At 48.3% G+C, this 18,031-nt stretch overlaps 2 protein-coding genes across 2 annotated transcripts in view; one reads left to right on the top strand and one right to left on the bottom strand.

Annotated features, from left to right (window-relative positions):
• LOC8062587 (pre-mRNA-splicing factor 38) lies at positions 1,326–4,702 on the top strand. The gene is made up of 6 exons (XM_002461981.2): positions 1,326–1,804; positions 1,943–2,064; positions 2,214–2,304; positions 2,446–2,572; positions 2,655–2,740; positions 3,979–4,702. The coding sequence occupies exons 1-6, from the start codon at positions 1,515–1,517 to the stop codon at positions 4,439–4,441; spliced, it is 1,179 nt and encodes a 392-aa protein (XP_002462026.1). The 5' UTR covers positions 1,326–1,514; the 3' UTR covers positions 4,442–4,702.
• Positions 4,863–18,031, bottom strand: part of LOC8062586 (RNA pseudouridine synthase 4, mitochondrial) — a 33,171-nt gene continuing 20,002 nt past the window's right edge. The window contains exons 6-10 of the mRNA XM_021454386.1: positions 16,054–16,167; positions 15,851–15,943; positions 6,390–6,501; positions 5,846–5,892; positions 4,863–5,710 (exon numbers count right to left, since the gene is read on the bottom strand). Coding sequence (XP_021310061.1) covers positions 5,348–5,710; positions 5,846–5,892; positions 6,390–6,501; positions 15,851–15,943; positions 16,054–16,167 — 729 coding nt within the window. The 3' untranslated portion in view covers positions 4,863–5,347. The remainder of the gene's footprint in view (positions 5,711–5,845; positions 5,893–6,389; positions 6,502–15,850; positions 15,944–16,053; positions 16,168–18,031) is intronic.

The raw sequence follows: 18,031 nt of genomic DNA, 5'->3' as shown, positions 1-18,031 counted from the left end.
AGTAATTATTGTCTAATTATGGACTAACTAGGCTCAAAAGATTCATCTCGCGATTTACAGACAAACTGTGTAATTAGTTTTTGTTTTTGACTATATTTAATGTTTCATGTATGTGCCGCAAGATTTGATGTGATATAGAATCTTGAAATTTTTTTAGTTTTTGGATGAACTAAACAAGGCCTGAGATTTTAAGTTCAACCATAGCTCTATGTAGTCTCTACTCAATGCTTCAAGCCTCTTTCTCCTTTCTCGGTGCCGATATCGTCCACGCTGTAGGTAGTTTAAGCATCATCTTCTTTATCTTTAAGTGGGTCCCACAAAAAATTGAAAGCATCCATCTGTTCGACCACATCTTCTTTTTCTATTTCCATAAATATTTAAGTCTCTTTTTATCAGCGCGTGTAGAAGCCTTGATACCTAAATTTTTGACTATCCAAGCATTGGTTGCAATGGTAAACCCCGAGGCTTGGGAAAGAAGAAGCTGCGAATATCCTTTGAGCATAGATGAAAAACCAATATTGTACATAGTCTACTCTATTCAGATCTATTTATGAGTGAACAAATGATTGTTGTGGAATCTAGAAAACTAAACATCAATTATTTCTTGGACCCGAACACAACTTTTTGTAGGGCCTTGTTTAGTTGCTTTTTTTTTTGCAAAATGGACAATTTTTTTTATATTTGACAAATATTATCCACTCATGTACTAATTAGACTTAAAAAATTCGTCTCGCAAATTACAAACAAATTGTGTAAATAATTATTTTTTATCTATATTTAATGCTTCATGCATGTGCCACAAGGTTTGATGTGACGCGAAATCATGAAAAATTTTGCAAATTTTTTGAAAAATAAACAAGGCCTAGATTGACATGATGAATTTCATGTTGCCAAATAAAAATGCATAAATAATATACTATCTCCGTCCCACAAATAAATACATTTCTTTGACTGGTATGATTCATGTTTGACCATTTGTCTTATTTATTTATTTTTAAATAATAAAATAAATAAATTATTATAAAAATATATCTAACAATAAATAAGTCATAAAAAATAAATAATATTTATTAATTTTTTTGAATAAGATGAACGGTCAACATAAATCATAGAAGTCAAAGGAACGTGTTTATTTGTGGGACAGAGGAGTACTCTTCATCTTGTTTGAAATGAGGCCGTTAAAGGGATCACTGGTCAAAGTATTTCCTATATTTTTTAAAACCGAAGAATATGTATTTTTTATATAAAATAAAGTTCTGGTGATACAGAATACTGTACACAAGTTTTCAAATGGCACTGTATCGGCGAACTGCCGGACCCAACCGACTTCGGACTCTCTTCTCCTTTTCATTAGCTTCGCCTGCCCCAGCCCCCAGGCACTGCCGGCTAGCTCCTAGGGTTTTGTTTTCAAACCCCAATCCAATCCCCAACCACGTCCGCCGCCGCCGTCACCGCCACCGCCACCACCTTTGGTCACCGCTACCGAAGCGCGCCGCGGGCGCGGCGCTTAAGCGATGGCGAACCGCACGGATCCCCTCGCGAAGAGCATCCACGGGACGAACCCACAAAACCTGGTGGAGAAGATCGTGCGCTCCAAGATCTACCAGAGCACCTACTGGAAGGAGCAGTGCTTCGGCCTCACCGCGGAGACGCTGGTCGACAAGGCTATGGAGCTCGACCACACCGGCGGAACCTACGGCGGCAACCGCAAGCCCACCCCTTTCCTCTGCCTCGCGCTCAAGATGCTGCAGATCCAACCAGACAAGGACATCGTAGTCGAGTTCATCAAGAACGAGGATTACAAGTACGCTTGCTTCCTTATCTCCGCTAACATTGTACCTTTCTTCTCGTGTACTTTGTTTTTCTTCCATTCGAATAACTTAAGAATTCCATTGCTTTTTAACTGACACAACATCGATGCTGCTTCTGCGTTTTCTTGTAGGTATGTTCGTGTTCTCGGTGCCTTCTACCTGCGCCTCACTGGCACCATTGCTGACGTCTACCAGTACCTTGAGCCGCTCTACAACGACTACCGCAAGATCAGGCACAAGCTCAGCGATGGACGTATGCTCCAGTGTCCCCTTAATTTACAGTTTTACTTTTTCCTCCTCAAAACTCTGATGTTTTTCACACTGACAATTATAATATAATAATTGAAACTAGGGGTATGTATTTGGCCCTGTATTTACATGGGTATTTTATTTTCGTTTCAGAGTTCACACTTACCCATGTTGATGAGTTCATTGATGAGTTGCTGACCAAGGATTACTCCTGTGATACAGCCCTGCCTCGCATCCAGAAAAGGTTTGTTTTTAGTTCAATGAGTGTCTGCTGTGCTCTTGGAAATTATTTTGCTTGTGGCATTTTCATTGGCATACTCATTTAAAAAGTCTTGAAACACTCAGTTTTGTCTCATGTATGGCATTTTCTGGATTGTTTAAATAGATGGGTTCTTGAAGCGTCTGGAACTCTGGAACCGAGAAGAAGTGCACTTGAGGATGATTTTGAGGAAGAAGAGGAAGACAAGGAGGAACAGCCTATGGAAATTGATGAACCTAACGGTCATGAAAATGTGAGCACTTTAGAAGTGAATCTGCAGTGAATCTACCAAGTTTATTAATGGCATGCTGAATCCGCTTTTATCATCTCTTCAGGATAATCATCGTGGAAGGAGCCCTGCAAGGGAACGGGATAGGGACCGTGACCGTGACCGTGACAGGAAACCCGAAAGGCATCACAGGTATGCTCCTCATGAACTGTACTGCACTCATATACTGAGTTTACTGTTGAATTTTTCTGACTGTTTCCTCAACTGCTTAATGTGTCTAGCATCAATATTGCATCTTGCATTGAATATGTGAACCAAAGGGTACCTGCTTGTTTTGGTTTTAAAGAAGCTGAAATTTTGACAATGTTCTGATATATCAAAATATCATTGTTAATTTGCGACGTCTAGTCTAGATGCTTTTGATTCTTATTGTTGATATCATATACCGGAAGCTGTTGCTGCATCATTGCAGTGATTTATATCAGTGTTACTGCCATGGCATGTTAATATCAAGAGCCATTGGTAGGTATACCACTTCCGACAGTGAAAATTGTGGCTCTGCCAGGTTTCTCTGCACTGATAGTGTGCAGTGAGAAGTATGATGGGTCAAACAGATACATAGTCATAAATAATCTTGAATTGAATATCTTGCTTATTCAATTTCATTGATCTTGTTTTAGTTCACATTTTGAGTCCATTGCATTTCTTTTCTTTTCCTTTGTTTTGCATGTTTTCCAGCTTCTGTCACTGACACATTTCAGGCTTTGAGAGTAATAAGCTTATTTGCTATCATGAAAGTTTTGATTTTTTTTTTGTTTCTGTGAAACGCTAAACTATTTCTGTACATGTATAAAATGTACGTATACTGTATAGGGTTTATTGACTATGTCATGTTTTTACTGGCCAGCTAAACGGATGATTATATTGATGATTTTGTTTGCTTTTAGATAAAAAATGTTAATGACTTTGTATTATCATGTGTGACAATGTTTTTGGTAGAGTAACTTTGGGGAGGCTGGCTTTTTATCAAGTAGAATATGAATCATCTTCTTTTGTAGTTTCTGGGCACATAGTTAGTTAAAAAATTACTTAATACTTAATAACTAACAGTAAAGGTCAGGTGCTGATAAGTCAATGGATCAGAAGTCCAAGGCATCGTTAAAACTAGAATATAATCTTGAACCTAACCACTTTAGACAGTATGGTACCATTTATCTTGCTAATCAAACTTGTTCCATTTGGTTTTCATGTAAAGCAGATTTAGTTATTTGACTGTACCTCCACTGTTGGATGATGAGGTCTATTTATTCTTTTGGCATGGGAATTTTGATATCTTGAATAAGTTTATTTTGGGATTTTTGGTTCATGCTGTTTGTTGATTTAAACACCTGTAGATAATTACTGCATGCACTTTTATGTCTATTTTACAGGGACAGAGATTATGATAGAGATCGGGATTATGATAGGGATTATGGAAGAGGGCGGGAAAGAGACCGAGATAGAGATCGTGAAAGAGACAGAAACCGGGATAGGGATCGAGACCGTCACCGCCTGCGAGATGATGACTACAATCGTGACAGGGATCGAGACAGGGAGAGGGATGGTAGGGAAAGGGAGCGCCGAGACAGAGACCGTGGCAGGCACAGGAGCCGCTCAAGGAGCAGAGATCGACGGGACAGAGACCGGGAAGATGGAGAGTACCGCAGGAGGCGTGGTCGTGGAAGTGCAAGTCCTCGAGGACGTGGTGAGGACGGTGGCCCAAGAGAGGAACCGAAGAGGAAGAAGGAAAAGAAAGAGAAGAAGGGTGAAGGAAATGCTCCGGATCCGAATGACCCCGAGATCATAGAAATGAACAAGCTCCGGGCCTCACTCGGATTGAAACCACTGAAGTAGTGTAAACCAGAAATTTTCAACTGGACGTGCATCCAACCTTTTTTGTGCTGGACTTTTTTCAGCTTGATGTAATTAAATTGTTGTATTACTTGATGTAGTTATTATATGCATCAGGGATGTTTCTGTCTGCATTGCAATGTGTTCTTTTATCCAGTGGTATTGCTGTATCTTAAGTCATTGAATCGAGCAGGGTAATGCCAAACTGAGTCAGGAATAAGAGTGGGATGCTCTAACGATGACACTATTATTTTCTTACTGTCATTGTTTGTGAAATATTTTGGCACATGTTATTGCTGCACTGTACTGGCTTTGGCCCAAATCTGCTCCCGCGTATAATATAAATATAATATTAACCAGAGGAAAAAAAACGTTGCAAATACAAATATCAAGAAGCACCAAAACATTGAAGAACACACTCAAATGCGGACCGGAGTTACTAATTCAATATTAGCTGTTTCGCTCTGTCAAAGTTTATACGACGCGCACACGTTAGAAAAACGACCAAGGAAAGCCATCACCACAGCAGAGGGTCATTTCGCCCCTGCGGCTGCGGTGCACCAGAAAACCCCCCAGACGCCTGCAATGATGCGGCATTAATCGAATCCATGAACTTGTATCATTGCTCATTGATTATGCGGCATTATATGAAAAAAAATCTCTGGAGGAAAACCAGAAAAATAAAAAGAAAACAAAGAATAATCTATTTATCAACATGGTTTCTGCATATGATCTCATCTTTCACCATTGTAGAGATCCACTACTACTACAGCCCAAATTCAGGGTTTCAGGCTGTTCTATAAGCTTTCTGCGACAGCAAGCCCCAGTAAGCAGGCATGCAGGGTTTAAAGCAAACCCCACAGTAATACAGCACAGCAAGCAGGCATGCCTAAAGAAGAAATGACAACATTACTTGCCTATGGACATCAGAATCCTCCAGCTCAACTGCATGTGCAATGGCAATGGGGCGACAAAGCTCAGCTTCTCCAGATCAGAGAAATTGTGGTCAGCATCTGAAGACTGCAGCTGCTGCATAGCTGCTGAGATGTCAGGAAGGATCATCTGCTTGCAGTGTAGATGCAGCTGTGGCTGCTGCTCAGCTACGCTTCCACCGCCCAAAGCAAGCCCAAAGGGAAGCTTCCTTTTCTTGAGCATTTCCTCATTGATTGTTTGCGGCATGGGAAGAGGCGTCCAGTTCTGGTGCGCTTGCCGTCCGTACTTGTAATCCCCAACAATTGGTGTTCCCAGAACCTCCGCACAATGGACTCGGAGCTGGCTCAGTTCAAGAATATAAAGGAGAAAGTTTTTCAGAGTGGTTAGTGTGACCGTGGTACCTTGCAAGTAAGTACAACGAAACCAGTTTGTTCAGAGATAACTGATATAGGAGTATTATGAATTTATAATTACCTGATGCTTCCTCCCAGTCCGAGGGAATAATTCTAACCAAGTGTACCCTAAAATCATTAGCAAACTTCAATATTATTGAATCACAATAACAGTTATATGTGAAGTAGGATGGACTTTCCTTAACTAAAAGCAATTTCACTGCATCACATTTTGCTGCTTACTAACAATATCCCAAACCCATCACTAAAAAGGACGACAATATTCAATAAAATGATGCATCATAGTTCAGCAATCTACTTAGTTTGCTAAGCTTACAGTGGCTATCATCATCCAGGACACCTAACCTTATAGCACAGGGAAACATAAACCTACATCATCTATGTTCATCAATAATACCAAAACTATATTACAGTTTAATGCCTCTGAATTTTCCTTGAATGAACTTGTTTCTATTCACATCCGATTTGATATCTATTTGACATTATTTTTATCAGAAGCTTTAGTGGCCCATTTTGAAATGACACTGCTAGCAGTAATAATTTACTTATCCGTACAACAATAAAATGCATTTGCTCCTCAACATGCATTTTTGTTTCTTGCCTACCTTGAGGACAAGACTCAATCACACGGTACTCTGTCAAAGCATCTTGAACAGAAGCGGTATTTGGACCAGCGCAAACAGTCAGACGCTCCGACCTGCCATCTTGTAATACAACCTATAAAAGTGCAAGGCACAACCATAAAATACTACTGATGGAAACATCAATCAGTATAGTGGGTGAACAAACCATATGGAAAACGAAGAAGAACTCTAAGATGGATCAGAGTTCCAAAAGGTGTAGGAAAAGAAAGGAGACAAACAGACATACTGGAGTTCTATTCCAAAAGGTAAACCAGAACTCACTGATAAACTTCAGAGAAACCAAAATATTCCACCTAACACAAATCAATAATGCAATTACCCACATGCATGATTAAAATTCGCATAGTTGATTGACCTGTACATAGAACAGAAACATTTTCTATATATTATACAAATTTTGCCACCAACTTACATCATGGAACTATGGAATGTTTCAATGAAATATATGTTGTCTCAGCATGACAGTAATGTCCTTTTATTTTGGGGCAATAAAATGTCTTGAAAAATAACTGTATGAACCTTTCAAAAAGATGCATCAGAAGTGAGAACACTCCTATCCTTTTTAAAGGAATTGAACACATGAAGTTCAAAATACAAGTGAGTCAAGCTGGCTACCACAGTTTTAAGTACCGGTGGAAAATGGCCTGTTGTATAAAGTAGAGCAGGAAAGGTGCAATTTTCACTGGCAGGTATATAAACTGATTCTAAGTGAGATGCAAGGTCACATAAGATACATATCTTCAGAAGGTTGCCTATATAAGAATGAACGTAACATATTTAATCCCATGAGTGAGCATACCTAACTGGGGCTTAGTAGAGCAGTTTAATTGTTTGATGCTATGGGCCTGCTTGGTTGCCCACCACCACGAGCCACTGCCACAGGTAAAGCTGTCACACCTATCAAGTCTGCTGTTTGGTTGATCAGTAAAGTATGGTGTGCCACAATTTTTGTACTAGTCTGTGGTGGAGGTTTTTGCCGCTGTAGACTTGGCAAGGCACACTATGGCTGCGAACCAAGCAGGCCCTTTATGAACCTTGCAGCCTTGCTATATATTAGACTATAATGTACAACTCCGTTCTCACTGCACTCACAGGCTTGTTCAATCCACAAGAATTTGGATGAGCCACCAGATTAGTGGATCATGCTGCCATGGTAGTATGCATCAGGCGACTCAGTTGTATATATAGCTATTCCCTTGCCTTTTTCCACACAGAAAACATCAAGTTTTTGAGGGGCCCAGTGAGTGCATCTCTTGAGGTGGGAGAGCACATAAGAGATTCAATTTGCTGAGTAATCACATTTCATCAGTCAGAAGTGACAAAATCCACCTCAGGGGGCATAAGTATACGGTTTTGTAGCCTTGGGCTAAATAGGCACAATTTGAGTTGAGAATGTCAAAATTCAAATGGACTTCTCTTTCCCAGATAAAACTCCTGCAAGTTTTCATGCACTGGTATCTCCACTGAGCATGAAAGAAAATAAAGTAAATGGACGAGGCCTACATATCTTTCATCATACTTACTTCATCCAAAATGGAAAATCTTTTGAATTGGGATGGCCAAGATAAGTAATGAAGTAAGTGGTGATATTACAAAGAATGAAGCAACAGGCTCCAGATCAAATTCTGAAAAGCAAATAAAAAACATCACTGGCTAAAAGTTGCTTTATGATTTTTTGGTCTGATTCGCCAGGGAAACTATCTTACTCTCAAGCAACAATATGCATACAATGATAGAAAAATGCTAACTGATGTCTACAGTTATACCAAAATGCCAACTGAGTGTCTATAGTGCTACTTCACAGGCTTTAGGAAGCCAAGTTGATATCAATTTATAAACATGAACTTCAAGCTTACTCACAAACACAATAATAAAATATGATAATACTTCTATATCTTGTACTAACACTCCAACAGTCAGTCACTAACTGCCATGAGTGTAAGAAAGAACAAAGGTGCAAACAACGGAACATTGTAAATGCATGGATAGTGACAGTGTTAAGCTAGCACATGTATCTTACTTTTCTGCATTTCTACTTTTTGCATTACGGGTTCCTTGGCCCTCAAGTTGATCATGAGAAACCTTGGCAACCATGTAGCCTAGAGCATCTTGCTTTATGCAAGAATATGCTAAGTAGTTGGTAGAGGCCCTGCTCTATATAAGCAGCAGCCATCCTATTGTAAACACATGCTTTGCAACTTTCAGATTCAATCCAAGCGACCATTGGTCAAGCTGACCTGTGGGATTCTTCTATCCCTTTACTTGCGATGTTTGGGCAACAATTGGTATCTAGAGCCTAAGGTTAGCAAAGCCCCTACCCAGCCACCGCCTTCTCCATGTCTTCCAACTCTGCCAAGAGAGCGCGTCTGGCCGCCGCGGCCGCCGGGGGCAAGAGCGATGGCTCGCCAAGGAGGGACGGCAAGGCTGTCGATCCCGGCAGCCCTGAGGCTCGTCTCGCCGCGGCAAAGGCAGCAGCCGCTGCTCAGGCTGCGGTGGCCGCGGCCGCCGCTCTACGCGCGGAGCTGAAGGAGGCGGGTGGATTGGTGGACACTCACCCAGCCCGGAGCGCCGTCGTCACGTGTCGCCATCCCCAGAGTGCCGTCGCGGACGCCGTGGGCGCTCCCCGATGGTGCAGGTCTACCGCGACGACGGCGGCGCATGGCCATAGCTCACCTGCTCCAACTACCACGAGTGGAGCCTGCTGATGAAGGTCAAGCTCCAGGCGCGAGGGTTCTGTGAGGCCGTCCGCTACAGCGACGCGCAGTACGAGGATGATCGGCGCCTATGCAGTACGGATACGGAGCCTAGCTTGAAATTAGAACTTACCAATATTTTGATAAGATTCATACAATTGCAATCATTTTATGAGAAATTTAGGTAGTAATGGATTGGAGTACATGAGAATCAAAGTTCATCAAATTGTCAGTATTAAACGAGTGATCAAAACAAACAAGAAAGAAGGGAAAAACCTGGCACACAGAACAAAACAAACAAGAAGGGAAAACTTGGCACACAGAAACTGGAACTTAAGTCCTGCTATCAGGAAAACAAATAACTACAATTTCACCACTAAAATGTCCTTTGGCAATGAATGACTTTGTGGAGGACTGTATTGCAAATATAAATGAGAGGAAACCTTATTTTATTTTATTTTATTTTATTTTCTTACTTTTTCTTACCTCAAGGGATATTGTTAGAAGCATACTTTTGTAAGCAAGAGTATGACACGGAAATTGATGGATTGCATTGAGTCTCATAGGCGGTGAGCAATATGGTACTATTCCTATTTACTCAATAACCATCCTAATTACATGTGGGCGCATGGCCCATAAGGATATCAGACGAGCGGCTCATTGGGCCAGCTATCATATGTCGTCTATAGCACTTTTATACTGCTTTATCACATCTCAATGGCAAGTCAAACATGTATCCCTGATTCTGAGTTGCATAATGCATATAAAGTTAATTTTTCTTTCAGTGGAAAAATTGCAAAAATAAGTTAAAAATGACAAATATGCATAACAGCTGATGACCTAGCAAGTAAGAGTTGTTCATATATGTTAGAGAACTGTCATTCATTACTTAGGCCAACCCTAACCACGGTGGCCATATAGTTAGGAATACATGGGCCTCATGGGCCTAGCCACATGGGCCTGCATTACACATACTCTAACACCCCCCCGCAGTCTGAACTGTCGGCGCAGCGGAGTTTGCAGACTGAACACGAAAAGAAGTACAACACACACGAGCCCCCCCACAGACAACTAGCCACTGGTGATGTTGAGGCTAGAGCGGAACTCAATGAAGGTCGAAGACGGGAGACCCTTGGTGAAGATGTCGGCAAACTGGGAGGTAGTCGTCGGGATGTGGAGGACCCGAAAATCGCCGATGGCGACCCGATCACGAACGAAGTGTAGATCGATCTCCACATGCTTGGTCCTCTAGTGCTGCACCGGGTTAGCAGAGAGGTACACCGCACTGACGTTGCCGTAGTAGACCAGCGCGCTCCGTGAGAGAGGGCTATGGAGCTCGGTAAGGAGCTGCCGGAGCCAGGAAGCCTCAGCCACGCTGTTAGCAACGGCGCAGTACTCCGCCTCGGCACTGGAGCGGGAGACGACCGGCTAGCGCTTGGACGACCAGGACACCAGGTGGCCGCCTAGGAAGACGGCGTAGCTGGAGGTAGAGCTGCGAGTGTCCGGGCACCCGGCCCAGTCGGCGTCAGTGTAGACGACAAGCTCGGTGGAGGATGACTGGCGGTGAAGGAGGAGACCGAAGTCGACGATGCCACGGAGGTAGCGAAGGATCCGCTTGAGAACGGTGAGGTGTGGCTCACGGGGATCATGCACATGGAGACATATCTGCTGAACTGCATAGGTGATGTCCGACCAGGTGAAGGTGAGGTACTGAAGTGCACCGGCAAGACTCCGATAGGCAGTGGGATCTGTCATTGGTGTACCCTCGTCCTCTGATAGCTTGTCCTGTGTGTCAACTGGAGTGGAGCAGGGCTTGGAGTCAGTCATCCCAGCTCGCTCCAGGATATCAAGAGTGTACTGCTGCTGGTGAAGGAGTAATCCGGCAGAATGAGGCTCAACAGTGACCCCGAGGAAGTGGTGGAGCCAACCCAGATCCTTCATAGCAAACTCCTGCTGAAGAGAGGCGATGATCCGCCGAAGGAGTGACTCACTAGAGGCTGAGGACAATGTCATCAACATAGAGCAGCAGGTATGCAGTCTCAGCGCCATGGTGATAGATGAACAAAGAAGTGTCTGACTTGGCCTCCACAAACCCCAGAGTCAGTAGAAAGGCAGCAAACCGATGGTTCCACGCCCGGGGGGCCTGCTTGAGGCCGTAGAGAGACTTGTTGAGCCGACACACCATGTCAGGACAAGAAGAGTCAACAAACTCCGCCGGCTGGCTGCAGTAGACTGTCTCACTCAGTGAGAACGCCATGAAGGCATTCTTGACGTCAAGCTAATGCACGGGCCACCCGCGCGTTAGAGCCAGTGAGAGCACCGTATGGACGGTGGCCGGCTTCACCACTGGGTTGAAGGTCTCGTCGTAGTCGACACCGGGGCGCTGAGTAAAGCCCCGGAGAACCCAGCGAGCCTTGTACCGCTCAAGAGTGCTGTCAGCCCGACGCTTGTGGGTCCAGATCCACTTGCCGGTGACGATGTTGGAGCCTGGCGGACGAGGGACCAGATCCCAGGTCTGGTTGGTGAGGAGGGCCGCGTACTCCTCTTCCATCGCGCGGCGCCAGTGAGGGTCCAGCAGGGCCTCGCGGACGGAAAAGGGTACCAGGGAGACCTGTGAGTCCCCAGGCATCGCCGCAAGAGCCCGAGGCTGCAGGGTACCAACCGCGTGTTGCGTCACTATCGGGTGAACATGACGCAGGTGTCGGTGAAGAAGCGGAGGGTGATACACCGGCGTCGCGACCCAGGTAGCTGGGGGCCTCGGCGGCGGGGTCGTGTCACCGGCGGGGAAGACGTCGCCGGTGCCGTAGGTGACCCCGGCGAAGAGGGGGCCACCGGTGCCGACGGAGGCGGCGGCGCCAGCCGGGCACGTCGTTGGTTGACGCGCACCGGCTGGGCGAAGTGTGCCGGTGGGGCAGGAGTCAGAGGCGCCGACCCGGGACCCGTGTCGTGCGCAGAGGCCGGGCCGGAAGGTGACACCTCGGGACCCGAGCAGGGTAGAGGCCCCGGGGTGTCACGGACGACCGGCGGCGGAACAGTACCTGCAGGAAACACCGGCAAAGGTGGCTCGACCACCGGGTCAGTAGGAAACACAGAGGAGAGGTCAAGCTCTGAGGTGGAAGCGGGAGTGGTGGTGGTGGTGGAAAAGGGGAAGACAGACTCATCGAACACCACATGGAGAGATGAGGACTTGACAAGAGGTAAGGTCGTAGCATCGGTACCCCTTGTGATTCAGGGAGTATCCAAGGAAGACACAGAGAGTCGAACGGGGAGCTAGCTTGTGAGGAGCGGTGGCGGTGGTGTTCGGGTAACACGCACACCCAAAGACTCGAAGGTGATCGTAGCGAGGAGGGGTACCGAATAGAGCGTGGTGTGGCGTGGGAGCCAGGCAGGCAGCGAAAGGAAGGCGGTTAAGGAGGTAAGTGGAGGTGTGCAAGCTCTCGGCCCAGAAGCGAGCAGAAAGCGAGGCCTCAAGCACGAGAGTGCGCACGGTGTCGTTGGTGGTGCGAATCATGCGATCAGCCTTGTCGTTTTGAGAGGAGGTATATGGACAAGATATGCGCAACTGGACACCGTGACAGAGAAAGAAGGCGCGGGAGGTGGAGTTATCAAACTCCCGACCATTGTCACACTGGACGGCCTTGACGGTGAGGCCGAACTGTGTGGACACCCAAGCGAAAAAGTAGACGAGCGCGGGGAAAGCATCAGACTTCGCACGTAAAGGAAAAGTCCAGGAATAATGTGAATAATCATCCACCACCACAAGATAGTACTTGTATCCAGAAATACTAATGATAGGAGATGTCCATAAGTCACAATGTACAAGGTCAAAAATGTGGGCCGCATGAGAAGAACTATGAAAAGGAAGACGAATATGACGGCCCAGTTGGCACGCATGACACAAATGCTCATCGTGAGCCCGAGTACAACGAATATCGGAACTACAACTAAGCTGCATCAGGGCATCACGTCCAGGATGGCCGAGACGCCGGCGCCAAGTAGTAGAAGTAGTGATGGCGAAAGCAGCTGACAAAACTGGCGAAGGAGGCGAGGCAGACGTCGGAAAGCAAAGAGTGTAAAGGGGCCCCGTGCCGTCACAGCGCAGCAGAGGACGCCGGGAAGCCAAATCCTTCACAGTAAGACCAGAAGAGTCAAACTCCACAGAACAAGAATTGTCAGCTGTAAAACGACGAATTGTAAGAAGGTTGTGAACCATAGAAGGAGCAACAAGAACGTTAGGAAGAAGAAAGGAACCATGGGAGCCGACGGCACCCACAGATATGACAGGAAGAGAAGACCCATTTGCGACCATGATGGACGAAGGAAGAGAGAAAGATGGAGGGTGGACAGAAGAAAGTATACCGGGGTTAGGAGTGGTGTGGTAAGTAGCCCCAGAGTCGGCAACCCACTCCGGCCCAACTGGTGGTGTTAGAGCCATAGTGCTGAAGGAGTGGGCCAAGGCCGCCTGGTCCCAGTCGGCAGGCCCGGCCAAGGCCACGGGTGGAGTAGCCCACGGGGACGCGGGGAACGGGGCCGCCCACGGGGTCGCGGAGGGGAACCTCGGGGGAGCACCTGCGAGCATGGCCGCCGGCGGGCGAGGCTCGCCACCGAAAGCCTGGAACGGCCACATGGAGATGTGCCCTGACCATGGGTTGTTGTAGGATGGCCAGGGTGCACCCTGTGGAGGTGTCGGCGCTGTGGTGCCCCCACGACCAGCACCACGGCCTCCGCCGCGGCGACGGTGGCCGCCACGGCCCCCCCACCCCCGCTCAGCCCGGTAGGGAGAGGACCAAGGAGCGACGACTATGGCGGAGCGGTCGAACGGGGTGGAGTAGCGGCGAGGGCGATCGAGGAGGACGAGGACCCTGGCGTGGAGGTCGAGGGGGCATGAACTCCCTGCTGGAGCTCCTCCATGACAAGGTCGTCACGGATCTGCAGGAAGGTGGGGAAAGGCCACTGACGAGTGATCCACGTCCGGAGGTGAGCGTAGCGAGCGCTGAGGCCGCTGAGGAAGTTGAGGACCAGGATACGGTCCTCCACGAGCCAACCCAGATCGTCGAGGGAGTCTGCCATGCCCTTCATCTTGCGGCAGAACTCGCTAACGGAGAGGTCGCCCTGGACGAACGTCCGGAAGCTCGCATCGAGACGCAGAGCCCGGGCCTCAGCATTGCCCAGAAACTAGCCCTCGAGCGCCAGCTAGGCCCCGCAAGCGGTCGGAGTGTTGCGGACGAGGTCGTGGAGGTCCAGGGAGATCGTCTCCAGGATCCAGGAGAGAACGATGCTGTCGAGGCGCAGCCACGAGGCGGTCTGCGCCACGCCCACGGTGTCGAGGAGGACGTGGTCGTCGAGGGCGTAGCGGCGGAGGGTGAGGAGGACCAGGTCCCGCCACCGGGCGTAGGAAGGCGACTCCGGCTCGAGGACGACCGGGACCAGGAGCCGGATGTTCTGGACCCCTCCAGCCGGGTAGTGAAGCTGGGTCACGAGCGGGTCGGCCGGGTCGTGCCAGAGGACCACGGTGTGAGACACGCGGGGACCGGCCGATCCCGAGGACGTGGCCCCAACGTCGGGCGAGGCAGGTAGGCCGAGGAGCTGCTCCGCGTCGGCGATCTGGCGAGCAAAGGCATCAACCGCATCACGTTCGCGCTCCTAGGCGATGGCGTCCTCACGCACGCGGGCCATGCCCTCCGCAGCAGCAGCCCGGGCTACGACGAGGGCGGCAGCGACGGCGGAGCGGGACGTGGGCGGGGGCGGAGCAGGGAAGGCAGCACCGGGCCAAGCGGCCGCTGCCTGGAACATATCGCTTGTGCCCGCGCCCTCCCTGGGCAGAGCAGCCGCGGCCAGGAGCGAGCCGCGCACGCCCACTGCCAGTGCAGGTGCAGGAGGCGCCCCTCCAGGCATATCGGGCGTAGCCAAGTGCCTCCTGCCCAGCTCCAGTGCAGGAGGCGCCCCTGCGGGCAGAGAAGGCGCAGGAGGAGGGAGAGTGGGCGCCGCCAAGGGCATCCCGAGGCCAGCCGCGGCGGCGGCGCGGGCGTAGGAGGCGGCGGCGGCCGGATCCCCGACGAGCGCGCCCTAGAGAACGCCGTCCTCGGCCCCCAGCGTCGGCAGTGCCGGCTCCTAGCGCAGCACCCACCGGTGCGTCCGCGGCGGGCCCGCCCGCGGCCAGGGCGACGGCGGCGCCCGCGGGCAGGGAAGCGGCGGCGCTGGCGGGTCCTGGTCTGGGAGCGGCCATAATCTGCGCCCAAGTCGAGGTAGGGAGGGAGGGGAAGTGATGGAAGTAAGAGAGAGGAGGAGGTGGCAGGCCGGCCATAGCTGCCGGCGGCGGCGCGACGGCCAGTGGCAACGGCGCCTGGAGAGGAGAGAGCAGGGAAGAGAAACCCTAGTCTGATACCATATTAGAGAACTGTCATTCATTACTTAGGCCAACCCTAACCAGGGTGGCCATATAGTTAGGAATACATGGGCCTCATGGGCCTAGCCACATGGGCCTGCATTACCCATACTCTAACAATATAGTCTCTCGTCACCACTACAAACAAGAAAAAATGGAGAACTTGCCATTGAGTACCTGTAGAGTATCAAATAACTTTCAGATATAGAAATACTACTAGTTTGAGATTGTTGTTCAAGATAATTTCAGGTTATTCCATTGTCACTGAACTGTGCACATTTTTCTGTCCTATACTTAAGAAAAGATAAAACTAGCAAGGACAAGGTAACAATATCCATACAAACCTTTGCAAGTGGAGCTGACAATAAACCCTTGGGATGCCTAGGTCTTCCAATAACAAGTGCAACATATTTTCTTTGCAGTACTTGTTGAGTACCCTTGACATAATGGACAATATTGTCAAGATAAATAGAAGATAATAACCTTACAGTTGAATAAGAATACAAAAAATGGTGCAAACCAGAGTAATATTATTTTAATAACTTACATCACCTAAAGCATCAGCAGTTTTCTCACGAAATATAGCATGCATAATGGAAGTGCTAAGTTGAGTTCTTCCCAGAACTAGGACGCCACTGCAATCCCTATCAAGCCTGTGGACCTTGTGAAGTAAAAAAAAAGAATATTAAGAAAAAAGCAAGTCATGCATAAACTTTCAAACAAGTTGTTGGAGTGGCGCCAATGTAAGCCACTTTGCTGAGGAACTAAGAATACAGAGAGCGCTTGTATAATCAGAAAGGATGATACTTTAACGCTAAAATGAGGTATTATGACATTGCCAGTTTGAACCAGAACATAGCATTCACTAATTTGAGATTTATCTACCACTCTACCTTGACAAATTCACATATGGCCATCATGTGTTTCTCTGAGTCAACCATAGTTGAGAATGTGCACCTAGCGCAGTGGCAGGGAAGCAGAAGTGCAACCTACAGTTTGGGAGTTCAACTCCCCATTCTCACAAAAAAAAGCCACTCCTTGTGCTATTAATGGTCGCAGTGATAAGCGGCTGCAAGCGCGTCATCGCCGTTATGTCACGGCGGCAATAGCTTGAAGAGTTACAGGAGGCCACCGTATCAGCGAAGGCGTATTTTGGTTGTTGTTTACGTTTACGTCTCTATAAGCCGGAAGGCGCACTCTAGGCCAGAGGCCGTTCTGTAATAAGCGAAACCCGATCTCGGGAGAACAGATCGATTCAGACAACACGTCCATGCCAAGCTCGGGGGTTTGCCCGGCGGCGTCCTCGTCGCGAAAATCCTTCTTTTGTCTACCGTTGCGCATCTCACGTTCTCGCCGGCGACGGGCGAGGGCCACGGGGCGCTACAGTGGCATCAGAGCCCGATCTATCCTCGGCAGCGGCGACGAGCTCCATCGCTCGGAGCTGACGCGAGCTACCGGAGGCGGCAGGGATAAAACCTGCAGCCACCACCACCACCACCACACTCAAGCTCGACGCGGATCCTCACGACCGCGCCCAGCAACCTCGCTGCGACGCGCTACACCGAGCACCAGGCGACCGAGGCGGCGGCGCCCACGAAGTGTTCGACTGGGGTTCGGCATCGACAACCGGGTTCGGCGGCGAGAACCCGAGTGAGTACACCAAATTCACTCCATTTTCCTTCATCTAGCACCGATTAATCGCAGATTAGGGTTGCGCGGCACTTGTTCGCGTGTAAAATTCCGAGTATTCGCCGATTGATCAAGTGTGCGGTGGCGTACGGCGGCGGAACGTCCAGCGTTCAGGTTGTCAGGCTGTTCTTGCGCTTGCGCAGAGCCGTCCTGGCGTAAAATCCCGAGACGGCTGCATCGTTCCTAGACGGCGGTGATATTGTGTGCAGAACCAACAGGGGAGGCCAAGGCTGAACCTTTCTGCAACACAACTGGCTCCGAAGCGCGGCAAGCAGTGTGAGCCCTCTCCACAAACCAGCCTCCTCCTCGGCATCATGACTCGTAGCCGGGAAGAAGAAAACAATCGCTGGGAGAAACTGGAGAGAAGCTTGGATGCTTTATTCACTCGCATTGATGGCCTCAGTAACACACAGAGCCAAATGAAGGCGCAGATGGACCTCAGAGATCAGGCTATGGACTCCTACACGGAAGAACAGCATAAAATTGCCCATACTGTGGAAGCCAATGCAATTGCCATTGCGAGAGCAACCTGGGGAAACCAGAGAAACAACCTATTGATGCAGGTCACCCAACATTTGATACTGAACCTGTATTTGATGAGGATGATGTGGATTCTATACTCTTTGGAAAAGAACAGAGTTTTGAAAACCCCTTTCCAGAGCAACACAAGCCAACACAGCATAAACCTGCCAAGATACTCAAAACTGATCATCAGGCTTCTGGGTCCAGTAAACAAGAATACAACAATCAGGGAACACATACTGAGCAGAGACTGCCTAAGAGCATTATGCCCAAGATGGATTTTCATGATTTCTATGGAGATGATCCAAAGGTTT

This window comes from Sorghum bicolor, chromosome 2 (genome assembly GCF_000003195.3).
Source record: "Sorghum bicolor cultivar BTx623 chromosome 2, Sorghum_bicolor_NCBIv3, whole genome shotgun sequence".
In the NCBI taxonomy this organism is placed as follows: domain Eukaryota; kingdom Viridiplantae; phylum Streptophyta; class Magnoliopsida; order Poales; family Poaceae; genus Sorghum; species Sorghum bicolor.
Note: the sequence above shows the minus strand (reverse complement) of the source record. Positions and strands in the feature narration are given on the sequence as shown.